The 27,284-nt window shown below is 39.4% G+C and overlaps 1 protein-coding gene across 5 annotated transcripts in view; it reads left to right on the top strand.

Moving 5' to 3' along the window:
- Positions 1–7,517: 7,517 nt before the first annotated feature.
- The window catches only part of AKAP11 (A-kinase anchoring protein 11), a 47,248-nt gene continuing 27,481 nt past the window's right edge, over positions 7,518–27,284 (top strand). For 2 of the 5 annotated variants that reach the window (XM_060079810.1, XM_060079806.1), the window contains exons 1-3: positions 8,053–8,151; positions 20,605–20,714; positions 24,722–24,838. In XM_060079810.1, coding sequence (XP_059935793.1) covers positions 20,655–20,714; positions 24,722–24,838 — 177 coding nt within the window. In that variant the 5' untranslated portion in view covers positions 8,053–8,151; positions 20,605–20,654. Of the gene's footprint in view, positions 7,716–8,052; positions 8,152–14,725; positions 14,876–20,604; positions 20,715–24,721; positions 24,839–27,284 lie in introns of those variants that run through there. The other 3 variants (XM_060079807.1, XM_060079809.1, XM_060079808.1) reach the window with 3 other exon arrangements.

Below are 27,284 nucleotides of genomic sequence, written 5' to 3'. Positions count from 1 at the left end.
CGCAACAGGAGAGGCCACAACAGTGAGAGGCCCGCGTACCGCACTAAACAAAAAAAAAAGGTAGAACTTTTAAATCAATTTAGAAATAAGAGCAAAATAAAGTCAGAGATTAGGCCCTTACCAATTTGGGCTCTAAAAAGCGTATCTTAAAAATAAATTGCATGAGCATGATGAAGTGAAGCTCAGTGTGAGTACTTAGTCCAAAAGAGAAAAAAAGAATCCAAAAAAACAAGATATAAAAATTAAAAATTGGGGCCTCCCTGGTGGCGCAAGTGGTTAAGAGTCCGCCTGCCGATGCAGGGCATACGGGTTCGTGCCCCGGTCTGGGAGGATCCCATATGCCGCGGAGCGGCTGGGCCCGTGAGCCATGGCCGCTGGGCCTGCGCATCCGGAGCCTGTGCTCCGCAACGGGAGAGGCCACAACAGTGAGAGGCCCACATACCGCAAAAAGAAAAAAAAAAAAAAATTTAAAATTGCACATATCTCAAGAAATTTGACATCCACTATTTATAAAGATAACCCACTGCGTTTTAAGACACTGCTAATTATTTTCCGCTTTATATTTGAACTCAGATCTACTCCCTTCCCTCTGGAGGAACAGAAGTCTAAGCTATTTCTTGTATGACAGTATTTCGACTTCAGTTTATTATATCCCTGTGAATCTTCCCTTCTCCAAGTGAAATACACAGGTGAAATTTTACCTATGACATATTTTCTTACCCCCTCACCTCTGGTCATATCTCACTGGTTAATGCAGGTGTGGACTGACTAGCTTAGAGTACAGTAGGGCCACTACCTCTTTTGTTCTGAGCATCATACTAGCATTCATGTAGCCTAGGTTTGCATTTTTATATTTCGGTAGCCACATCTTTCAGAGGAAGAGGATAGTGCTAACCGTGAAGTGATGTAGGCCAGTAAAGCAGAGATGGTGGGTTGCTTTGAAGTTCATGAGAACTGACTATGAGGACTCCTCGTTTTCCTCTGGAAGGTTGGCTGATTTCACAGGTTTCCTTGCGGGGAAGAAGAGCAAATCCGTTCTAGGACAACCCCAGGGGATCCAAAACAAATAGGGATCAAAACTAGTATGGCGGGGGGTGGGTGCTTCTCTGGTGGCGCAGTGGTTGAGAGTCCGCCTGCCGATGCAGGGGACACGGGTTCGTGCGCCGGTCCGGGAAGATCCCACATGCTGCGGAGCAGCTGGGCCCGTGAGCCATGGTCGCTGAGCCTGCGCGTCCGGAGCCTGTGCTCTGCAACGGGAGAGGCCACAACAGTGAGAGGCCTGCGTACCGCAAACAAACAAAAAAACAAAAAAACAAAAAATAAACTAGTATGGGGCTAGACTAGACATCTCTAGCGCAATTTAATGGCTTAAAATCCCACAAAGAACAGGGATTTCTTAAAGCCTAGGAAACATTCAGGGTATCTTAAAAGTTCTGTGATTTTTCAGCCTAGATTTTTACTACAGTGTTAAATGCTTCTGGGGCCAGAAGTAGGCATGCAGTATTCATATTTCGCATGTATGAGTATTACCTGTTTTTAAAGATTTAATCACATAAGGATATTTCTGTTGAATTTCTTGTGAGTTAACTAATGATTACGGATGCTCTTATCTCACGTTAAGTTAATGTTTCATTTGAAAAGCAAAGCAGCCAAGCAACAAGGAATGATAGTCCCAGGAACAACTTGTTCTAGGATCTGTTTTCTCTTGTCATAAGGTTATGACAATATTCAAAGGACTTCCCTTGCCCTTTAGATACCTAATCCAGCGTAAGTCATCTAATATCTGTTCTTATGTAGTAAACGTATACGCTGTTGGCCCATATGAAGAGGAAGTCTATTTCACCTTTTGCAAATGACATTTTTGAAAAGTTGTACATAAATGTTTTTGTAAATTATTTTTCCATGTAATTATACTAAATGCTTTAAAAATTCTTGATTACATTTGTGCTTCTCTGAATTAGAAAGGTCTGTAACATAAGTGTTTTATGAACCTTTGCTCTTCTATTTTATAATTAACTCTATACCAACTATTTAAAATCAGCAGGGCTCTGATATTTTAAAAACTGTCTTATGAAGTAATTACATTTAGACATGATTATTTGTTTTTGAATTTCAAACAATTACACATTATGTTTTCTTAAAAGATGGTATATCTGTATTTTACATATTGGAAGTTAAGCTAGTAATTTAGCTATGCCTATGATGTTTTAAATCAGAAGAATTATTATATATGAGTAGGATATATAATAGTACTCAAATTTATTTTGCTAATTCAAGATGTCTAATTTGGAGTGACATTGCTGAATTATCACCTGTATTATTCACTATATATATATATATATGAAAACATTACTGGGATAAACCATAATGGAAAAGAATATTTAAAAAAGAATGTCTATATGTGTATAACTGAGTCACTTTGCTGTACAGCAGAGATTGGCACAGCATTGTAAATCAACTCTACTTCAATAAAAATATTACTAGGTATCATGTTATAAGAATGGTTAAGATGAGTTTTGTCCTTCAAGAGACTCACTACAAAAGAGTAAAGTAAGTATAAGTTATAAACGATACAACAGACTGTGGTGTAATATACATGCTAGTAAAACAATCATGAATGAGAAACTTCATCTTTTAAATTGAAAAAGCATTTTTGTTTTTAAATGGCTGATGAAATTATAATTCTCATATTTTCCCACTTTCCAAATGTTTTACATTGGTTTACTGTTACTAAATAATGTTTGTAAAGCAACCACCAGAAAAGGTAGTCTGCTCTATTATCTTTTCCTGTATCCTTTGTAGTCAACAGGTCGTTAGGAGGATTACACTGAGTAGCTAGCTTTGTGCAGCACGCCTAGTTCTGCGGAAAGGTAGAAGCAGATTGAACCAGCTAATTTTAGTCAGAACTGTGACATTTAGTGCCCCCAGTGATCAAGAACAAACCATTCATCCGTGCTGGGCCATAATTCTTTCATGCGCCGATAAACCAAACGTCTTGGCTCCATCAGGCCATGTAAACAAATGAAAGTAACATTTCCATTAAATAGCAAAATTATTTTGGAGGAGACCCCACCAGCTACTAACTTGATTGCTAGAAATGAGCCCACTAGAATGTGTCCTGGGGACATGTGGGGCTTTCCTAGGCATAATGTTAGGTGCACTTAGACACAGCCTGTGTTCTCTGACTTGTCACTCTGCTGCCCCAGCTACACTGTACACCACTGGCCTTCCCCTCTCTACACCCCCTTCTGCAGGGAGCGTGGGCAGGGGACCTGCGTGTCCCCTGCTACACCATCTCAAGCATGGGACAGACTTTCTACTCATTCCCTTTGCCACAGCACAGATTGGGCTTACAACATTTATCAAGACTTTACTGAAGATACCTGGTGTTAAAAAAAAAAGATTAAAGAAAACAATTTAGGTGATACAAATAAGCTACCTCTTCATGAAGCAGACGGTCTCCATTCGGAGAACTGCAAAATGGAGTGGAAGCCAGGAAGCTTTTATAGGATAAAGAATAAAGAACACGGAAAAGAAAAATAGAAAATATCTGATTGGGGGGCCACAGAGTTGATCTTGCTTGGGGAGAGAAGGAAAAAGGAAATAAGTCCAGAGTTGGCTTGGCATTTGGGGATTGGCTGACTGGATATACTGTTTCTGGTCTAGTGGACAATGTACAGGGACATGAAAGTTCTCTAAGCTTGGTTTGCTGAGGTGGCACCATGGGCCCAAGCGCCTCCATCGTGAGCCTAAAATTTAGTTCAATTCTAGCAAAAAAGGTAAAATAGAACTCCTTTCCTTCCTTTCTTCCTTCCTTTCTTCCTTCCTTCCTTTCTCCCTTTCCTCTTCCTCCTCCCTGTTCCTTCCTTCTCTCCTCTTACTTCTCCCCTCCCTCCTCCCCCCTCTCCCCCTCCTTTTTCTCTCTCTCTCTTTCTCTCTCTTTCTTCATCCCTCTCTCCCTCCCTTCCTTTGAATAGTTATTGAATAACTACTAACACCCGCTATGTACCAGGCATGTATAACTAAAAACAGATGCGGTTCTGGCTCAGGGACCCTACTATCTAGCAGAGGATAGAGACAGACATTAACCAAATAATTACTCCAATAGAAATCATTTTAAGTTGATGAATGCTTTGAAGAAAAAGTAGAGAGTTCTAGATAAGGAGGATCTTACTTAGTCTGGGGAGTTAGGACAAGAGTTCTTGAGGAAATGAGAGTACAGCAGGATGCTGAAGGATTCACGGGCATTCAGAGGCTAAGGGGGATGGAGAGAGGAAGAACATTAATACTGAAGGAACAGCCTGTGGGAAGGCCCTGAAGCAGGGAGGGTCTGGCCCTATTTCAAGCAACCGAAAGGAAGACTAGTCTAAGAAGGAGAATGATATCAGAGCAGAGGAGAAAGTTAGGAAGATCATGGGCAGAACCATAATAAGCCACTGAATGGTTTTAAACAGGGGAGTGACATGGTCAGATGTGAATTACCCGAGTAGAAATGCCAACCCTCTGGGGATAGAGTGCACATATTTCAAACAGCAGGCAAAAAAGGCAAAGCTAGGAGAGAAGCAGCTGTTCTAGGAAAAAAAAAAAAAATATGGACTTTGTGAACTGGATATATTTTATTTTTTAAAGTATTAAAAAAGAATAAGCAACATCCACACAACACTTGTACACAAATATTCAAAGCAGCATAATTCAGATAGGCAAAAAGTGGAAACAATCCAATGCCTATTAACTGATAAGTTGATAAATAAAATGTGCTATATCTATACAATGGAATCACGATTGGGCAATAAAAAGAAATGAAGTACTGATAAATGCTACAACATGGTTGACCTTTGAAAACATTATGTGAATGAAGTGAGACACAGAAGGCCACATATTGGATAATTTTGTTAATATGAAATTTCCAGAATAGGCAAATTTATAAACGCATAAATAGATTAGTCATTGCTTCGGGCTGGGGACAAGGTGGAGGATTGACTGCCAATGGGTATGGGGTTTCTTTTATGGGGGAAAAAACTGTTCTAAAATAAGATTTTGGTGATGATTACACAACTCTGGGACTATACCAAAAACCACTGAACTGTACATTTTAACCGGGTGAATTGTATTGAATGTGGATTATAGCTCAATAAAGCTGTTAAAAAAGAAAATAAAAACAATCCAGGAACTAGGGACACCTGTATAAATGGATTTCAACCCTAATTTCTTCTCACTTTATATTCGTTGGATTCAAAATAATGGTAGCTGGCAAGAGACACCACAGTGACTGTCTTGCTAGTGTGACTTGGGAGGATTTATGGCTGTATTAATTTAGGTTAGAATGGTAGAGTTGAGCCCATTGTTCATCTAAATTAGCAGTAACAAGCAGCACTTAATCATTATAAGGACTGCAAACAGCACTCAAAGGAGTACTCAGTTCCTTCAGCAGTTTAAAAGAATGATCTTAATGTGTTAAAATAATGCCATTTCTCATTCAGCACTTTTCCTTTCAAAAAGTAACACTACAATGTTTCTTGAAATCTTATTTTCATTAAAACCAAGGTGTTAAGTTTAAAATATTGCTCCAGATCTTTTAAACATTTCTTTTCTAGTTCTTAAATCTTGATTAGGAAAAGGTGAATCATTATTTACTAAATACTACGTAGGTTCAAAATAGCTACAGAGAAAGGGAGTATGAGGTTGAGCAGGTGGCGATGCTTCCGTTTTCACACTCTGAGAAGGCCAAGGTTTCTTAGGGAAACATTCCTGGTATCTGTATTAATCAGTTTCATAGTTCCTCAGCTGGTGTGTGTGTGTGTGTGCGTGCGTGCATGTGCGCACTTCCAATTTCATTTGGCATGTGATGACGACTCTGTTAGGTTTTTATAAAAATTCATTTCATTTCCCTTTTCAGCTTCCGTCTTGCTGATGTGTGCATGCCAAAGTGTAATTCAGGCTTAACCACTTTGCGTGTAGGTTAGTTCATTGCCTTGTTTTATGTATGAGGAAGCTGAGACTCAAGGATGATAAGGTACTTTGATTTGGTTGAGTCACCCGTTAAGGAGTTCTTCCAGTTGGAACTCAGGTCTCCTGATTTCTGCTTCTGTTAGTGAAACATCTTCATTTTCTAGCCTTCAACCTCTATCTTTTCAAATCTTATACTTAGGAATAAATATCTGCATTGAACATCATTTTATGTTGGTTTTTCTTAGAACTGACTTTTGGACAGAAGCGGTGGTTATCTGTGTGTTGTAAATGGAGGAAAACAAATCAAAGGTGACTTTCCTTTGGGGCCATTCATTTTCCCAAGTCACAAAATTTCCCATTTATTTCTCCAATTGTAATTAAACAGCAGTAACTGAAGGATATCTAGATGTTCTGAACAAAAGGCGGCAAACAGAACCAAGACTCTGACCTAATGGATTTTAGAATAGGAACGTCAAGGTCATTGGAAATTAAAAATTTTCAGGAGTCTCTCTTACATAGATTATAAATCTCCTAATCTCCCTGCTTCCTCTGTGGTCTCCTTAAGATCCATTCTCCACAGCGAAGAGCTTAAAAAAAATTAAACCTTAGGTGTCTCTCCCCTATTTAAAACTCTCCAGTGCTTTCCACTGCACTCAGAATAAACTCCCTAATTCCTTTATTGGCTTACAAAGCCCTACAGGATGTAACCAATGCTTGTTTACTTCTCCAAGTGCATTTCCAAGCTTATTTCCTCTTACTTTCTCATACCTTCCCCCTCAAACCCTATTTAGGGCCTTTGAATTAGCTGTATCCTTTGCCTGGAATGCTATTCCCTCTGATATTTGCATGCCTGTTAAGCCAACCACTTCTTAAATGTCTCCTCCTCAAAAGGGTCACCCCATCACAATCACCATCACATCATTCACTGTATTTCCTCTGCACAGAGCTTAACACTAACAGACATTTTTCTCCCCCGCCCCCCCCCCCCGCCCATAAGCTCCCTAGAACCTAGATTTATCTGTCTTCGAGGCAGCTCAATCAAGAGCCTGGAGGAGTGCCTAACATATGTAGGAGCTCAACAAAAATTTGTTAAATGAAGACATGAACATACGAATATACCCTTTCTTCCCTGCCCCTCTCTCCCAACCAGGGCAAAACTCATAATGAGGATACACTTAAAAACGTCTTTCTCATCTATCAGGTATTTCCACCCTTGAGGAATAGATGTCTTCGAGGAGACTGCAACATCACCGGATTCGCCCTTCTGATTCTACCTTGTTTCTACATATTAGCTTTTCATCTAGACCTCGGTTTCTCCGTGACCAATGCTTTTACTTCCCGATTCCGATATCGCGTAACGACGGAAGGGTGAGCACTAGGGCCCAGAGATCCCTTGATGCTAATTGTTGAGGTTAGGATAGGGCAGTTGGCCTGCTGCGCAGTGAGTGGTCCTCCCTAGAGATGCTGGGGAGAAGGGGCGGAGCTATCCCAAAGGATGAGCCTTTCTTGGGCCGTCCGATCTGGTGGGGCTGCCGCTATGAGAAGGGCCCCGGGAATCAGAAGAAAGCAAAGCTAGCCTGGGGCGAAGAAGGAGCCCAGCTGACCCCAGGCGGTAAAACCAAGGGGACGAAGGAAAGGTGGCAGGGCCTTAAACCAAAACTGCAGAAAGAAAGCCAAAACTTGGATATTTTGCCAGAGGAAAGGGTTAAACAGTTTCCAAGGTAACGGACCAGGAAGCACGCAAGACTTCTGCAGCAGGTTCGAAGGTCAGCCTCGAGTTTAAAGCTCCCCTGGCCCAGCGGAGTCTGGCCAATGGAGGGGCAGCTGGGCGTGGTCACATGATGCGCGGGGCGGTCCTGCTAGCTGCCCTGAAGCACGTGGGGAGGTTTTTCCTGTTCCTTTTTTCCTTTTTTAAAAAAGCCCACCCACTTTTGCGCGGGCTTTGTCGCGGGGTTCTTCTCGCGAGAGGCGTGCCACCCTCTCGCGTGAGTGAGTGGGAGGCGTGAGGACTAGGAGGTGTTGCGGGCTGGAGTTGCTGCGGCGGAAGCCGGGGGTGGGCAGGCCGGGGGCGGGCCGCGGGGCGGGGAGGGGGGAGGGCTGGGGGCCGCTGCGGGAGGTGGCGCCCGCCTGCTCTGCAGCTCGTGCGGCTGGTCGTTGCGGGCCGGTGACATGCCTGTGAGCTGCGGAGGCTGCGGCCCCCAGGTGAGCCGGGCGCGGATCCGCCCGCGGCGTGAGCAGCGCCGTTGGCTGGGGTGGCGGCGGGGTGTAGGGCCGCGGTGGATATAGCGGCCTGGCTCGGGCGCCGCAGCCCCTCCGTCTACCCGCAGTCCCTGCCCGGACTTCGGAGCTGCCCCGAGCTGCGCCTTCGTACGGCGGTGGGAGGAGGGCGGGAGTAGCGGGGCGGAGGTAGGAAGCTCGAGGCGCCGGGCTGTGGGGGAGGGGTGTCCTCGGGCTGGAGACGGGTCTTCCAGGGGTCCGATTGTGGCGGCGGAGCAGCATCCCCCTTGGATGACAAGCTTAGTTTCCATCCCCAGGGTGGTCTTCAGAGCCGGGTCCCCTCCGTGCGTGCTGCTGCGTATGCTTAGTTTGTGTTCGTGGTGCGCGCACAGGAGCATATGGAGGAGGAGGACATTGCACTTTGTCCTCGAACAGCATCCTTCACTGTCAGAACCCTTGAGCCCTGGAACCAGGCACAAACCAAATCTTGTGACAGAAACGGAGAGCGTCCAGCAGCTCCTCGGAGTGTTGAGATTTGGATTTGCTGTCACATTTTCTTCAACGCTGTTAAATGGCTCAAATGCTGGCCATCAGTATTCCGAATGGATTGGGTGTACTTACTCTTTTATTCCAGGCACTTAAACTGCTTTATTAAAAAAAAATGTATGTGACCAAAGTATTAAAAACGTTGGTGAAATGACAATGGCAGTAGAACCTAAACCACAGTGGTATGACGTGGTAACAGTTCTGCTTTCCCTCCTCTGAGACCTTATTAAACTGGAGGTGGTTTAGCTTAAGATGCTAAGGAAATTTCAGGGTGAGAAATACTGCTGAGGTACATACCTTATGGCTTTAGTGCAGATTGTAGTTAAAAATTCTGGATCTGTTTTCAGCTTTGTAGCTATTCAGCCCCTTGCAAAACTCATAAGCTTTCCCTACCTTATTTCCACCTCGTTAAGGATGTTATATTGATTGATACTGATTGTGATATGTGTGGAATTAGAAAATATAGAGTACTCAGAAAATTTAGGGTACTCAGCAATGCAAAGAAGATTTTAATGTGTTATTATTATTTATGATTTTAGGATAAATGGCATCACAGTTCCTAGCACAATCAGTGTTAGTTAAAATAGTGGCATTTAATGAATCCTTTTATATACACAGTCACGTTTTTCCGTTAGTACGCTGGTTATGCATTCTTTTTTATGGTCCTTCTGGCAGAACTGACCCAAAGGTTGACAGTGAATTTCACTGTTAGTTGTAGCTGTGACTAACAGTTTATAAGTGATCAGAGAATGTAAGGCAGTCAGAACAAATGGATTCCCAGGCTGAACTGGTAGCTGCACTACTAATAAGGGCCTAGTGGTTTACCTCCAGGCTAATGATATTTCCCAGCTGTTGAGGATATGGGACTTCCCGAAGTCCCTGAACCACAGTGAGAAATTCTCTGGCTTCTGAACTCCTGGGATAAGTCTTGAAGCTGAAGAAGTCTTCCTTTGTCTTTTGAGGCTGGTAAAAGAATAGTATGTTTAAATTGTCTTTCTTTTTTTAATTAAAAAAAATTCCAGGAACTTAACTGTCTGGGAAAGTAAATCAAACCAAATCAGATGATACATTTTAGGTTATTCTTAGGGAAATTTCTGGTTATAAATAGTCAGTGGAGCTGTCTATACTTGGAGAAAATGTGAAAAACTTCGGCAGTGTCTTTTTGAGAATGGGCGAAAGAAACCTGTATAGAGTTAAGAAGTTCTCTGCCATTTCATCTTGGCAAACTGATTCTCAGGGATAGAAAACCGGAATTTTTTGCTGGTCTTTATCACCGTTTGGCAAGGGTTTCAAGCTTAGGATGTAGATACTTGTTTCCTAGTGCCTTTGAAAAGTAATTGAAGTCACTTTGGGAAGGATAAATATTTAGGTAAGCTGAATTATCCTTTTTCTGTCAGGTGGCCTGAATTTTAGTAGTAAAATCAGCCATTCGGAGGAAATGAGGGGTGGGACAGGTCAGGAAAAGATCTAAGCTGGCCTGGGTTTGAGTTAAGGGTGTATAAACTGGTAAAGCAAGGAAAGGAAACAAAAATACTTTATCAATTTAAGAACAAACCAAACAGATCTGCCACTCATCTTTATATATACAAGTTTATTTTATTATAAAATACTAGCATAAAGGCATTTGAAATGTATAGGTTAGAGACTGGACAGAAGAAAAGTTAACATTTTTGGATTAATCTGAGAATGTTTCATGGGGAAAAAAATAAGATAAATGGCCATAGAGGCTTGGAATGGATTGGATGTTACGTGAATGAAAATGAGGTACCGTGTAAACGAGTTTGTGTTTGGGAGTCCAGCAAATCTGTTCATTGATGTTAGTGGAACTCTTTTTCTTCATCCCTGATAGGAGAGTTAAAAACCTCAAAGTTACTGTGAAGCACATAGTGACTGTTTTTTCTTTGACCTCTTCTGATGTCTTGAGATTATTTGGCTGCAAGGAGCAGAAACCATTTGAATTAACTTACTTAAAAAGGGCGTTTGTCCTACAGTTGCAGGACTGCCTCTGAAGCCCAGCTCAGCGTCCTGGAAACCAGAACATCTTCAGGCAGTTACTCTGCCAGTTTTTCTCTGGAAACACATGACATGGTCTTGTGTCTCTGTGACTCTGTAATGTCTTCCAGTTTCTTTCAGATTGACTCTCTTTGAAGCTCTTGGTTTCTGCTTCCCCATACCTTTGGTTTGCATGAAACTTTGGTTTGCTGTGGTGACAACACAAGATATTTTGATTTTGTAGCATGGTTCTCAACAAATATCTCCATATCTTAATTCTGAATTTCTGGAGAGATACTTCAGTTGGTCAGGTACCTACTTGTAGTCCAGTTGGCTGAGGGTGGGGGAAGATGGAAATGGGAAACAGGTGGGGGAGGAGATGTAGGTGTGTCTCACAGTTTGTACTTTTTCAGGCTGGGTACTGCAAGTTCTCTAGTGCAGGGGGTGTGAACAAGGGGGGGAAAGGTGGGTACTTCTGGTGTACTTTTAACATCCTGCAGTTTTGAGTTTTTCCCTAGTACTGCGCTGAACTTGCTCTCAGCAATGATCTCCTTCAGGACAGATTCTCCTAGGTGTGTGAGGGCAAATTAGTTAAATGTTTTGTGCCTCAGTTTTCTTATGTGTAAAATGGGTGCAATAACAGCAACTTCTGTTGTGAAAAACATGAATTCTGTTTAACAGCAATTAAGCAGTGCCTGCCTGGCACAGTTTGTAAGGATGTGGTGTGACTGTGGCTGAGGGCAAGCTGTGTGGCTGGCACTGTGGCATGGACTCCTGCAGCGTTTGGAGAAGGAAGGATATCATTCCTGCCCTCAGGCGTTTACAAATCTACTGCTGACCACTCCATACTTAAAACTGTTTCTTGACTTCAGTGACACCTAAATTCTCCTAAATCTCTGCCTCACCTGCTTTGACTGCCACTTATTTGTGGTTCTTTGTTTACCTGCCGGGAATCCTTTATCATGGTTGTCCTCTTAGATTCTCTCTTGATCCTCTGTTTTTACACTGTCTCTGGGATCAGCTTTCAAGCTCTGGATAAGTGGATGATTCCTAGAGTAACATCTCTAGCTCTCACCATGCCAACTGAATGTATTTTTTAGGTGCCCTTTGGATAGTACCTTGACATAAAATAATGCTGTCTTCCAGTTATTTCTTATAGCTCCCCAAGCGTGAAACCTAGTAATTATCTTCCACACTCTTCCTGTTTTTATGCCTCGTTTATTCTGTCGGTTAATAAGTTCTGCACAGGCTTTTAGAATGTCTCCTATGTGCCGAGCACTGGACCATCTACAAAGCAGATCCGTTCACTTATTCCTGCTGCTGGCAGCTTAGGATAGAGCCTTATTACTATTTGCAAGAGCTGCTTAAATGCTTTTTCAGCAATCTTAGAGTCGTGGCATCACAGATGTTACTGATAAGGAAAACTGTGTTCCTGAGTTAAAATTCTGAACATATTTTTTGTTAAAAATAATCTTGTAGGTGGGAGTTATGCATATAAGGTTAAGAACATTATTACTCTACCTTCTAGGAAGCATATTCACATTGAAAGCACAGCGTCAATATTTTAGGTTTTTTTTTAAAGTTGTGTTTATTGTTGGTATACAGGAAACTGTAGAGAAGCAAATACCTTAATAGATAATTAGGTTACAGTCACATCTTTTTTACATGATTGACTATTGTTTTGAAAGACAAAACAAAGTAGTAACTGATAGCTGTGGTATTTTTAGATTTTATAAGTTAAACAGCAGGTCTGTACCCAAGGAAGAAGCTAACATTTCAGTTCCTTCTATATGAGGTATTGTTTTTAAATGTATTATTTAATTGCATTCTCATAGCCATCCTATGAAGATGAGCCTCAGCTTCCTTATCTGCAAGAAAGGGATAGCATCCCCTTCACACCACTGTTTGCTTATTAGGTATTATTCTGGTTTGTTTGTGATGGTTGCTCTGGGGTTTACAAGGTAACTTATCAATATCACTTCTTGTATAGTGTAAGGACAGTATTTTTTCAATTCCAGCACACCACATGCTATGTGTTATTTGATCATACACTTTACTTCTAAACCCCATATTGCATTGTCATTTTCAGTTTAAAGTTATTCTTTAAGGAATTAAAAAAGGAGAAAATATTTTTTATATTACCCTCATATTGACCCTTTGAGATATTACCCTTAGTTTAGATCCAAATTTCCATCTGGTATTGTTTTTCTTTTGCCTGTGGAATTTTTTCTTTTTTGTTTTAAACAGTGATTCTAGTGATGGTTGGCTGGTGATGAATTCTCACAGCTTCTTTTAGTTCAAATTATTTTGCCTTAATTTTTGAAAGGTATTTGGGTATGGATATCTGGGTTGACACTCTTTTTAGATGTTGCTCCATTGTCTTATTTTATGATTTGGCATAGTTTCTGATAAGAAATTTGTTGTCTGTCTTTGTTCTTCTGTATGTAATGTGTACTTTTCTGTCTGGTTGTTTTTAAGATTTTTCTCTTTATCACTGGTTTTCAGAAATTTGGTTATGATGTATATTGGTGTGGTCTTCCTCATGTTTATTTTTCTTAGGGTTTGTTAATCTTCCTTGCATCTATCAGTTTTTGGTTTTCATCAACTTTGGGAAATTCTGAGCCATTTTGTCTTCATATATTGCCCCCTTGCCCCCCCCCCCGCCTACTTTTTGGGATTCCAGTTATTCACCTTTTACAGTGGGTCATCGATGCTGCTTTGCTTGTTTGTTTTTAAGTTTCTCTGTGCAGCATTTTGGATAGTTTCTATTGCTATGTCTTTAAATTCACTGAACTTTTCTCTTGCAGTATCTAATCTGCTATTAATTGCATCTGGTATGTATTTTATTTTCATCTCTAGAAGTTCAGTTTGAGTGTTTTCCCTCTTCTGTTTCTTTCCTTATCATGATCATGTTTTCCTCTCCCTTCTTAAGTGTATGGAACACATTTGTTCCAATAGTATAGTTTTAACACCTTTTCTGTTCATTCCATCATCTCTGTCATTTCTGGATCTGCACCGAGTGACTTATTTCCTCCTGCTTATGGGTCATATTTTTCTCCTCTGTTGTATACCTGATCATTTTTGACTGTGTGCCAGTCATTGAATTTTATGCTGTTGCTCGCTCAGTCTTGTTGTAATCCTTAGGAGTGTTGGATTTAGTTGGGGCTAATAGGTAGGTTGTTTGGAATCTATTGGGTTGTTTTGAGGCTTGCCTTTAAGCTTTGTTAGGGTGAGTCCAGAACAGCCTTCAGCATAGTGCTGGCTTAGTTCCTCAACTAAAGCAGTTCCCTTCTGAGGAGTCCATCCATTACCTGATACATTACAAAGTTTTCCCACTCTGGTTGGTGGGAATGCGGACTATTCCCAAGCCCTGTCTGGCTCCAGGTATCGTTTGGCCTACTGCTCTCTAGTAGTTATTTCCCAACCTCAGCTACTCGGCACAGATCAGCATTCGGTCAAGGACCCTAGGGAAGCCGACCTGCAGATCTCTAAAGCTCTCACTCTTTCTGAGCTCTCCCTCCAGTATATCTGCCCTGCAAATTCTAACCACCTTGGCCTTCCCAAACTATGACCTCTGTTTCTGCAACTTGGTGAGACTGCCAGACTGCTTAGCTTTCCTCTCCTTGTGTTGTGACCTGGAAGTGTTTCTCTTCTCTCAGGGATCATAGTCTTGCATTGTCTCTTGTCTGATGTTTGAAAAGCAGTGTTTCATATATTTTGCCCTGTTTAGTTGTACTTACATTCAACAGAATATTTTTAACACTTGGACATTTGGGATTTGGCCAAAATATGTATTTGGAGCATTTATTATATATATTACAAAAGTAGAAATTATTGGAATCTTTTAATTATATTTTCACAAATAATTCATTAAATGTAGAAGTGTCCATTCCAACATTTAAATGTCAACTTTGCTCTTTAAAAATAATTGCTTTTTATTTATTCGGCGGACGTTTGAATGCTTACTGTGCTAGAATACAAATGCAATAAAAAACACTTTTGTCTTCAAAACTCACAAAAGGAGGGAAGCATGCAAACAATGGCATCAAAGGAATAAAGGACAAACCACTTTGGGAACATAAAGGAGGCGGCTACTTGTTTCGGCAGGAGGGATGCAGGAGATGAGCCAAGCGTTCTCAAGAAGGGAGGTCCTTGGACTGATGTGTGAAGAGTAAGTAGCGGTTCAGCTGATGGAGGAGAGGGTACATCTGAGGGAAGTTTAGGAGGATGATGGGTTAGGGTTTGGTTATTGACTAGATGTGATAGTCAGTAGTGACTGAGGGAAAGACCTCCTGGCTTGATTGGTTTACTGGCTGTTACTGATATAGAGAAAACAGGAGGAGATTGTTTAGAGAGGAGAGTTTTATTCAGTTTTTGAACATGCTAATTCTGGATTAACTGGGATATTTATTTGGAAGTATCTAATAAAAATTGGATATAAGGAACTGAAACTCAGGTGCAAGAACTGAACTGGAGATATATGTTGGGGAGTTATATGCATAGTTAAACCAGAGGTAGAAATAAAATATCCTTGGAAAACTAAATAAAATGAGTACCAAAGAGGAGGTTAGAATTATTAGTCATTGAGTAACAAGTTATGAAATAATTTTGGAAGGAGACTAATGGCTAAAGAGATAGATAGACAGCTGTTTCTCAATCAGAAACCACATAGGGTACTTGTAAAAGATACAAATTTCTGGGTTCCATGTAGACTTCCTGAATTCAGACCTTGTTGGAGGGAGGTAATAGATATAAGCTGATCCATACAGGTACTGAAGTCAGAGAACTAGTGCAGGAGGAGGAGGGTCAAAATGGGACAGTATTGTTGATAGAGGGCTAGGAAGGAATTTCAGAGAGTCCTTGGCTCCGTTAACTCATGGTAAAAAAAAGATCAAGAAATATATGATGCTGACCTGAATACTTCTTAGGCCAGAGGAGAGGAGAGGAAAGACTTTGGAAATACTTTTCATATTATAAAAGAATTTATGCACATCTAGAAACACACATAATTGCATCTACCCAGATAAAACCAATGTTTATACCCATCTAGTGTATGTCCTCTTTTATATTGCATGTATTATATAAATGCACACATGTAGTCATAGAGGTTTTACACAAAGTGGGATAATGTGAACATGCTGGAACCTGCCCTATTTTATTTAATCATCTATCAGCTTTCCATTTATAGGTATTTGACATTTTATGACATTAAAAAAAATCCTAGGGCCTCCCTGGTGGCGCAGTGGTTGAGAGTCCGCCTGCCGATGCAGGGGACACGGGTTCGTGCCCCGATCCCGGAGGATCCCACGTGCCGCGGAGCGGCTGGGCCCGCGAGCCATGGCCGCGGGGCCTGTGTGTCCGGAGCCTGTGCTCCGCAACGGGAGAGGCCACAGCAGTGAGAGGCCCGCGTACAGCAAAAAAAAAAAAAAAAAAAAAAAAAAAAAATCCTAGTTGTCACAAGTGGCCACTATCATGAGTTTAGTCTGTGTCTATCATAGTATTTCCTAGGCCTGTACAAACACACACACGAGTGTCAGAGTTGTGTGTGTATATAATTTTTTTTAAAAAATCACAAGCAGAGAGCGCACTATTTACGTTGTTCTGTAACGTGCTTTTTCCCTTAATATATTGTGGACATGCTGTCACATCAGCATGTGTTGCTCTCTTTCCAACAGCGGGGTAATAGTCATACGAAAGTATGACAATTTATTTGACTTGTGGGCTTCTAGGTTATTTTTAGCTTTTCATCCTTTTTTGTTTTAGTGAATATTCTTTCACATATATCTTTGTGAATTTTGTGCAAGTCCACACGTAGGATAAATTTTAAGAAGTGAAATCACAGGATCATAGGGGTAGGTGTAATTTATTCAAAGTGTCCAATACCTGTTTACTGTTTATAATTGTTTCTCTATCTTTCATTTGTTTTCTTTTACAACCTGTGATATTTCTGAAAACTTTCTTGGTTGTAATACCTATTCTGCTTTTTTGCTGCTGCTCAGGGGATTTCATTTATTTTATGGTATTGTTTTTATATCCTGTGGCTTTCCGGAGCTCCAGCAGCTTACTTTTCAGTTGTCTGTGTTGTCCATCTGTACTTTGTCTCTGATCTGCTTTTTAAAAAATTATCCAGGTTCACTTTAATTTGTTTGACTCTAGGGAAACACCCTTAGCTATTCCCTATTTAGGACTCTTGTTTACTCACCAAGAATGGGACACAAAACAAAAAAGCATTAAGTGAAAAGTTTATTATTGTAACATAAAGGTGTTCCAAGGGAAAATACTGTATTTTTGCTCCTTTTGTGAAATCTGTCTAAAACTACATTCTCTCTAATTATAAAAGATGGTGAGGGAACCCTACTGTGTTACTTTCTCCCCCCCCATCTGCCTGTGTGTCTTTTCAAAGATGATTTTTGTTTCTTTGCTTTATCAGAAGTATGAGTCATGTCATCTCATGCTGGATTCACTTTTGTGGACTGTTGCGTAGATATTCTCTCATAGGTTTTTTTTCTTTGTGAGGTTAATATTTTACTTATGTTTTAAGTTGAACACAAAGCTATGGAGTAGGATTTTCAGTAAGTGTATTTTTCTTCAGTGAGTGAAGCAGAGTGTAAACGTGGAATTAAATTTAGTTTCTTTTTTATTAATACAAATTGTGAGGTACTATTCTAAAAACAGATAATGTGAGTTTCGGGTGACATGAGTATATTTGTCTGGAGTGTTTTTCTTTCTTTAGTTTATCTCTTATATGGTTTTTTGTTTTGTTTTTAAATGGTTCTTCATAGGTCCATACTGGATTCTTTAGTGCTCAGCTTTGAAAAGGGTGTTCTATTCAGGTCGGCTATTCAGGAATATTGCAGGTAATGAACTGGGGTAGCTTGAGGTGTCAGATCCGGGATGTTGTATCAGAGCCCCCTGATCTTCCCCTACTTCCGTGTGACTGTTTCTTCCCTCAGGGGCTTGGCCTGTCGCACCTCCACCTTCAGGTGAGGTAATGGGTCCGTAGTTTTTTTTTTTTAAAGAAGATGTTGGGGGTAGGAGTTTATTAATTTATTTATTTTTGCTGTGTTGGGTCTTCGTTTCTGTGCAAGGGCTTTCTCTAGTTGTGGCAAGCGGGGGCCACTCTTCATCACGGTGCGCGGGCCTCTCTTGTTGCAGAGCACAGGCTCCAGACGCGCGGGCTCAGTAGTTGTGGCTCACGGGCCTAGTTGCTCCGCAGCATGTGGGATCCTCCCAGACCAGGGTTTGAACCCGTGTCCCCTGCATTAGCAGGCAGATTCTCAACCACTGCGCCACCAGGGAAGCCCAGGTCAGTAATGTCTTGCCTGGTGAAGCCTCCAGTGAGTTCAAGTTTAATCTTGGCTCGTGTTGACTTTAGTCAGCAGCTGCAAAGGTCATTGCTGTCTCTTATCTCTTTTCCCAACTCTGCCCTCTCCGCAAGGTTAGGGGTCTGAGAAAGTAAAGATGCTCTGTGTGCTGGTCCTCTGTCCTTCCAAGTTGTGTGTAATGGCTGCCCTCGTGTCATGGTGGGAATGCACTCTAGGTAATTCAGTCTCTCTCCTGTTTCTGGCATCTAGAGTGCTTCTTACTTCTCTCTATTACAAAGTGTGATGAACAGCTTTTCAAGCCTGTATACACTATAGAGAAGAGGGTAAGAGCCTGGGTGCTAGAATTTGAAGATTTGGATTTGCATCTCAGCCCTCTACTGCTTACTGTGTGGGCCTGGTGAATTGTTAACCCCTTCCTCTTGCCTCTGTTTTTCTCATTGTAGAACTGGAGTACTGCTCTGCCAGTCCTAAGGATTAAATGAGATGTGCAAGGAAATCTCTTAGCACAGCAATTGGTGCATTATAAACTCTCCTTAGAACCCTCGCTGCTCCAGGAGCATCAGTTCCTTTGATGAATTCCCAGAAGTAGAATGGTTGTGTCATAGCATAGGAATATTTTCAGGGTTTTGACATGTGTTACAAAATTGCCCTCCAGAAAGGTGGTGCTGGTTTACTCAGGAGATGAATTTGAGTGTTTCACTTTTCTGGCACCCTTGTGTTGGCCTCTATATTTTATATGTTTTATGTGAAGTTTGAGGCAAGTCCACTTGCCCCTGAGGGTTTCTGGCAGCTGAAGAGAACTCTATGGGGAGAAAAAAGGAGAGTGACTTGGCCTGGGACAAAGAAAAGAATTATTTTCTTGCCTTGGTTACATAAACCTGTGTATTTACACCTTGTTTTGAGAATTTTGGTCCTCTTGATCATTTTGGTCCATAAGTAAGTATTTTAATTTTTCTTTTACCTATGTTTTATGGTTTCTCAAGTGCCTCCTATAAGTTTTCCATTTGATTCTTACAATAAACTTGTCCAGTAAGTAGGGTAATATACATCGAGGTAATATACATCATACATACCCATGTAATATACATGGAGGAAACAGATGCAGAGATATTGGAATTTACCTAGAGGAAAGAAAGCTAATGAGAGGTACAACAGGGACACAAACGCTACTTTTCTGTATCCTGGTGTATGGTTCTTTATCTTGTGCTATGGGGACCTCCCTTGCCTTTCTGACAATTCTGCTTCAATTCCAGTCATTAATCAAATTTTATTGTTAAAGAGACCACTAGGATTTTTCTTTGTTCAGAATACAATAGGAACTTTTTTTCTAAAAAATAGAATTCTTTGTGAAAAATCAGAATATAGAAATCTCTAAAGGAAGGTGCATGTGTGTGCCTGCCTGCATACACCCTTCAGTTTTATCTCTGTTGTGGAAGAATATAAAATTAGAACTCCACTAAAATTTAGTTTTTTTTTTTTTTCAGTTCTGCAGGGGACTAGGTTGAAGTTTGGTTTTGCCTATAAATGTCTTCATAGTATAAATTGATATTAACTAAATGTCTTGAAACCCTCAACTAGGTAATTCTTGAGAAGACCAGTTTGATTGAAACTAATAAGCCATTTCTCAAATGTTTATTGATTCAATTTTTTTTAGTGTTTAGTGATTTAGTATTCAGTTCTCACTCCTACCCTTTACTGTAATAAAACATTTTCCTTGTAAGACTCTGATCCAAATGGGCTCTATTTGACTTGTTCTCCTCTGTATCTATAGCATCTAGTGCAAGTAGATTTTGAATGAAGGGACAAGTTACTGTGGTCAAATGTGGTTATTGAGTGGTTAATGCCCAGGTTGATTTAAGCTCCAAAAGGTATTTCATTAAAGCATTGATAAAAAGCTGAGACTTAGCTTCAGAGTTTCTCCCAAGGAGGCTGTGTATGTGTGTGTGTATAAACACATGTCTGTGCATGTGTTTTAAATACTACGGTATTAATCATTTAACTTGGATGTTTTTGAACTCTCGTCATTGGTATGCTGTTGAGATTCCTATATAAGGGCTTTGTTTTTATCTGATTTTATTTGATATGTACAGATTTCATATTCTCATTTGTTTATTATTAAACCTTTCTGCCCAAGAAATAAGAATGTTTAGAGCATTCACAGTTGCTGTAGGGATAGAGTGACTTTTAGGAGGCAAGAAGGCTGAGATTCTTTCTGTGACATTGTCTGCTCTAGATTTTTAAAAGGCTTTTGAAATATTTCTTATTGAGGCTTTCAAATATTTTCTTATTTGTAATAAAAAAGGGCAGTGAGATTGACTAGATAAGGGTAAACTAGTTTATAATAATTTTGAACCTAAAAAGATGTTTGTAATAATTTGGTATCTCGTTAAGGTGCCAATATTCATATTTTTCAAATATTCATGTTGGGTTGCTTAATAAATTTGTATGTCTCAGAATTCTTATGTTTTTTTTTTTGTGAATGACTGAATTTAGAGAAGTTATCTTAGGACAGAATGCTTGCTTGAATCACTAAGATCAATAAAATAGTTATTTTCTTTTAATATTTTTTCTTTAGGTCTTTTGTGGACTAACTCGTCACTGATTACCTACAACAGCAATATAGTTATGGCGACCTTCCAGACTTTCAGAAACAGTCACATGAAAACTAGAGCATCTGTCAGAAAAGTAAGTTCACTATATTGGATTCCTTTTAGTGATAGTTTTAATAAAAACGTTGATCAGTTTTTTTGAAGTTGAAGTCTTGTTAAGCAGCAGGTATTCTTGTTTTTAAAATGAATCTTATTATTGAAATGAATAACGATAAAATACTGCAAAGATTGACATATATGAAAATAGTGATATGAAATCTTGAAGACAATGACTTTTATTTGCCAAAGATCACGTCTCGCTATTTCTTCTCAGCAGATAGTTTTCTCTCTGCTTTTTAGCAATATAAATAGCATCAGGTGTGACTTTTCTTATACAGCTGTAGCTTTACCCCAAAATATTACCATCCATTCATTCACTCAGCAAATATAATATAAATTTGAGAGCTGCTTATATGCCAGGCTCTGTGTTAGGTATTGGCTGGATAATCAGTAGTGAGCAAATTAAATGTGATTCCTGATCGTTTCTGCTTTCTAGTCTGAGGAAGAGCCCTCTCTCTTTTCCTCCCTTGAGACGATTTGGTTACCCTTTCATTTCTTGACATTTTTGTCTTTGCCAAAACTGTGGAGGGGTGTTACTTAAAGGCAGAAAGGAAGGATGAATACTGGGGGATGGTCAGCAGTCTTGGTGAACCCTTTTTTTAGCTTCATCTTCTGCATTATATGACACTCTTGACAAGTCCTTACATGTTAAGACGGCCTTTGACTTCTTTTGTTACAGCTTCTTTCTTTTCTTCTCTCTTACGATAACACTTGTCTCCTTTGCACATCTTTCCAGCTTCTAATTGTTAGTGTTCTTGTAAGCTGCTAGGCCTGCCTTTTCATTTATTTACTCATTTCTTCAGAGATCTGAGAAATGTTTGGATTTGACTGCTAACTGGAAGAGAGTGGTTGTCAAATTGAAAGGTGCCGGCGGAGTTGGAAAACAGAAAGTAAACCTATTTTGGAACAGTGTAGTAATTACATTTTTAAGTAATATGCCCCATGTGTTTTTCAGGTACCTTTAAACTTAGTAGGTCCCCTTTTTAATTTGAAAAAAATACAATAAAAACTATTTTCTCTATTTCTACTTTCTGTAAACTAGAGTATATTATACTTTTTTTCAGATTAGCAATTGGACCCATAGCTTTAACTTAATATTTAAATTGTACTGATTGCTTTAAACTAATAATTAGAACTAAGAAATATATATATACAAAATATAGTAGTGAGCTAGTGATCTTGTTCTTCAGACATTGTACTACCTACCTATTTGACTTGAATTTACCAATATAGTCCTGAGATAAGGAATTAGGCTGCAGCTGAAACTTTATACTATTAATTTAATGTCTTTTTTATTCAGACCATTATTTATATTAGGCCCATGATAAAGATTTGGTTTGAATTCACTTGAATACTTGGAAACCCTTTTAGATAAAAATACATGAATGTAAATATTATATACTGTTTATGTATATGTGTGTTATGCACAGCCTCATAATTCTTTAATTGCTTCCTTGCTTTCTAGGACAAAATTGACCCAGTTTCACTTCCTACTTTACCTTCCTCGGACCTAGAATGGACTGTTTCTCCAAAGAACCCCTGAATAGTATTTAGAAATCAAGATCTGTCCTTTGTTCCTTCACTGTCATGAGTTTATAATGATTGCTCATGTTCAGATTTCACATTTCATATTTTTTCCTTTTTTCAGTTCATGTTCATATCTGAGACTGAAAACTTCCACTCATTAATGAAAACAGAATCACTTAAACTTCTGAATATTCAGATATTGGGGGAATAAACAGTGCAGTAAACACCACATATACTCTTCACTCAGATTCACTCTCTGTTAACATTTTGCCACACCCATTCTGTGTGTGTACATATATACACACTTCCCTTTTGAAACCAAATGAGAGTAGGCTACAGACATTATTTTACTTCCCTTAATATATCAGCATGCGTCTCTTAAGAACATCATTATTACCACCCCTCAGGAAATCATTAATTCAGTAACACTGTCTAACATGCAATCCATGCACAGATTTCCCCAGTTGTCTCAAATATCCTTGTTACTTTTTCCTTGTCTCTCATCTAAGATCTAAGCGAGGTTGACACTCTGTGTTTGGGTATTGTGTTTCTTTGGTCTCCCCCAGTCTGCTCCAGTTCAATGGTCTAGATTCTTTTCTCATGATGGCAAATCTTTGGAAGAGTCTGTACCAGTTATCTTGTAGAACATTCCCATATTCTGAGTTCATTTGTTTTTCCCTGTGGTTCGGTTCAGCAGGAACACCTCAAAGATGATGTCATGGTCATTCCACTCTGTCAGATCAGGCAGTGCATATTGTTAGTACCAGGCTTGACCAGGTAGATAAGTTGTAACCACCAGATATCTCCAATCTAAAGACACATAATCCCTTTGTAATTAACACTATTAATAAATAATCTGTAAGGTGATGTTGCAAAACACTGTATCTTGTTCCCCAGTAGCTTTTAACCCAGTGGATTAGGGTAATGGGTGATCCTTTCCTAAGTCAGTAATTACACTGGAGGGAGTTACAAACGGAATTTTAAAATTTTGTCATTCTGTTCATATCTGTTAGCCAGCATTCTCATGTAAAGTAGCACACTCCCCCAATCCCCACCCTTTTTATCTGTCTCTTTTAATGGACTTGTAGTTTTCTCTTTTTAATTCAGTTGTTATACTCCATTATCATTTTTATTTTTTGATGCTCAGATTATCCCAAATTTGGCCAATGGGAATTCCTTCAAGTTGGCTTCTGTGTTCTTTTGAAATAACCCAGTTAATCTGCATGTCCTTGCATTCTTTCACAATAAGATGTCCCAGCCACACTTCATACATTTCTGCCTCAGACCTGGAACCAGCCATTCTGTCAAGGGGGATCTAGTTCTTTTAATTGGTGAATGGTATTTAGAGATCAAAATCTGTGTGCCGGGTATGCTCATTGCTGCTGAGGGTCATTGCTTCTATGATGTATCAATGGGAAAATGTAGTACATACATCTAAAGAATCTTGAGTTCATATTGAAAGTTCAAATTTAACATTGCATTTTTCTTAATTCTTTGATTTCATATTTGTATCCCTTCTCTTAGATGAGATTTTGACTAATTTTTAATTTATTAAAATTAGCGAACATTTATTGAGTTCATCTTGTATGTGAGGTACTGAAATCTGGGGAAATAAATAGAGTAAAAGACAATCTCTGACCTCAGTAATTTGGTTTAATGGGTAGGAAAGACAAATATATATGAAAGCAGTTATTATAATATGTTGTGATATAGGTTAAATGATCTTAATGTGCAAACAATACAGTAGGAACTTAGAGATTTATTATGACTAAGGGATGGGAAAATCTTCACACGTCTTGGGATGGGTAGGATTTCTACAGGGGAACATTGGGAAGTAAGGACATTTCTGACAGAAGAGCAGATCAACAAATCAGAATGTAGAGAGAAATTAATGTTCTGTTTATGTCCAAATTTAATACCCATTTTTTAATGTAACTTTTTCCTCCCTCTGTTTCTTTGCACTTGTGACATCTTTCTCTTTCCAATCTGGAATGCCTTCCCTCATTTTCATCATACAGCTGCTTTAAGACCCGTGAAAAGCCTTGTTTTGAGTTAATTTATCTTTCTTTTGAGAGTCATCACGTTGTTAGCATACCTTACGATTAGCTTCCACATCATCTCCTTATATAAATTGTTGCTCCTGTTCTGCCAATGACTTGGAAATCAGATATGTGATCTGTTAGGTTTTAGTGCAGGGTGAGAGTGAGAGAACCTGGCTGAGGGCCTCGTGGTCTCCAGTAGGTTGAGTGACTGGGCTGTGGTATGTGTGTGTTGAACACGTGGAGCTCTACTGTAGCCTTTTGTTCTTTCTTCCTCTCAGCTGAGTTGAGTTCTGTTACATCAAAAGGTTTCCAGTGAATATTCATTGGAAAGTTAGTGACTCTTCACTTAATCCATCACCAGGAATTTTTACCTTGTCTTAGAATTAAGTAAATTAAGAATATCTTTTATTTTCAGAGCTTCAGTGAAGATGTGTTCCAGTCCGTAAAGTCTTTATTGCAGAGTGAGAAGAAACTATGCAGTGTATCAGCAGAGGACTGTTTAAAGCAGGATGAACATGCCAATTTGACTGAGGTTTGACAGATTACACTAACCCTTTCCTAATACAGCACAATGTATTTTCATATATCTTTGTAGAACTGCATGGTCTGTTTTTAGAATGCCTAAAATCTCTGCACATTAATACATGTGTGAGAAGTACCTGTTTTAAATATTAAATACCTGCTAACGTTATTCTGTTATAATGAGCACATTTAATTCAGTGCACAGGCATTACCGACCACTCATCAGACACACAGCACTGTATTAGATGATTTCTGCTATGTTCAGTAATTGGGACTTTCATACTAAAATTTTCTACTCTGAAACAAAATATATACTTATTTCTTATATTCATTTTTGGGGTTATTGTTTTCTTGCTTGTTTAAATTCAGTGCTTTGGTTCAAAATGAAAAAGTAGTGGTACGTTTATTTTGAAATTAAGATATTTACCACTTAAGGATACGATATACTACTTGCTCATCTATTTCTCTGTTGCATCAGCATTTCCAGCCTTTGTTTGAATTTATTACTATAAAAAGGAGTAAAATTTTTTTCAACAATATTGCCATAGTCCATTAATACATTTATGTTACCAAAGAAGAGAGATAGGGTATTGGGCCATTGAAGCTCAAAACCAATAAATATGTGAATTAAAAAATCTTTTTGAAATCAGAGTTCTAATAAAAAATCTTGATTATTATTTTTGGGAATGATTTTCATTCATATTCCTTGAGAAACTGTATTTGAAGTAGTTCCATAGGATGGTGAGCACACCTTTCAGACCCTGTAATGGTCTCTGACCTGTGCCTCTTTTTGTATCAGCTCAGTGCTGTGGCACTTGACTGTTCTCTTTTTTTATCCTTTTTTACTTTATTTTAGTAAAGCCAAGCCACCCTAATCTCCTCAGCTGTTGCCAAGCGTGACAAGTCTTCTGTGTCCTCTGCCCTCAAACAGTTTTCCAGCCGTCTGTCTCCAGTTGCTTACACAGTGCCCCTCTGAGCCCACATTCCTTAATCAATGGGAAATTCAAACTTCTACTGGCACCTTTAAAACCCTGTGCCAGCTTATTTTCTCTTTTGTATTCAGTAAAAGGAAACTTGAAAGAATAGGAGGAATTTCTCATTTTAGGCTATAGATATCTCCAAGTATCTTTTTGAAGAAAGGAAGGAAACTTGTTATTTGAGTGTCTCTTTGTTATCGAGTGCCTATGATGTGCTAGGCACTTTCCTTCACATTATCTAATTAATCCTCAGACCTGTGGGAGAGGAGGTGTGTTACCTTAAGTTTTATAGGTGAGGAGACGGCTCCTGCAGGTTAATAACTTACCTAGGCACCTGGAAATTAACTGTAACGTTTCTGTGAAGTAGTAACCATAATTAATGAGAATAAAGATTCTGGAATAATCTAAGATTCTGACTTGTTTTTTAATTATCAGAAAGAGATCAAAAGTATATTGAGTGTTGCTTTGTATTTCAACTATGCTGTTTTCCATTAATTCTTGAGAATTGATTATCCATATTGCTGCCATTTAAGTGCTTCATATTTTTAGTCACAGGACTTGCTTAGTAGACAGTTTACTAATCTATCTTCAAGTGGCCAGAATTTCTTCTTATGATGTCAAAGACATAAAGGGAATATAAATTTTTAAAATAATACTTTTTCAGGTTATAAAAGTACATCTCATCCATATAGAAAAAAAAGAAATACTGAAAGCATAAAAAAGAAAATGACTATCATTAATCCTGTGAATTAAGAAAGAAAAAACCATGGGGGAAAAGAGTAGAGAAAAATAAGATCACTTACAATTCCATCATTGAGAGTTAATCACTGCTTATAATTTGGTATATTATCGTCCAGTATTATTTTCCATGCATATGTTTTTAAAAATAAGGTTGAAATTGTGTGCATAGTCTATATCATATTTCTGTAACTTGTCCTTTTTACTTAATAATGTGACATTTCCTCAGGCCATTAGATTTTCTTCAGTAATTTAATTTACATAAACTTTTGCAGAGAAATCTCTGTGTAAAGGCATTGAAGGAAAAAAGTGATGATATCCCGAAGAGTCAATCAGGAGGTAGCCTTGGGGGTGCCCAGGGAAGGCCTCTCTGAGGAGGTGACATTTAGGTTGGAACTTAAAGAATGAGGAGGAGCTAGGCATGTAAACATCCAAGGAATAGAGATCCGGGTTGAAAGGGCACCAATCTGAAGCCCCTAGGCAAGAATGTTCTGGCGTGTTCTGGACCCAGAAAGGGGCCCATGTGTATGAATGAAAGTGAGGGAAAGTTGAAGGCACCAGCTAAGCCAGAGCCTTGGGGCCTGTGTTAGGACTTTGCACTGAGAAGCCTGGAAAGGTTTCAACAGGGAAATGACAGGATAATTCCTGGGACAGGTGGGAGAGGATTGGAGGTGCACAGGTGAGAAGTGGCATCAGGGGCTATGGAGAGAAGTGGGCACATGTGAGATACGTTTGGGGACT

The sequence above is a fragment of the Mesoplodon densirostris genome, chromosome 17 (assembly GCF_025265405.1).
Source record: "Mesoplodon densirostris isolate mMesDen1 chromosome 17, mMesDen1 primary haplotype, whole genome shotgun sequence".
Lineage (NCBI taxonomy): Eukaryota > Metazoa > Chordata > Mammalia > Artiodactyla > Ziphiidae > Mesoplodon > Mesoplodon densirostris.
Note: the sequence above shows the minus strand (reverse complement) of the source record. Positions and strands in the feature narration are given on the sequence as shown.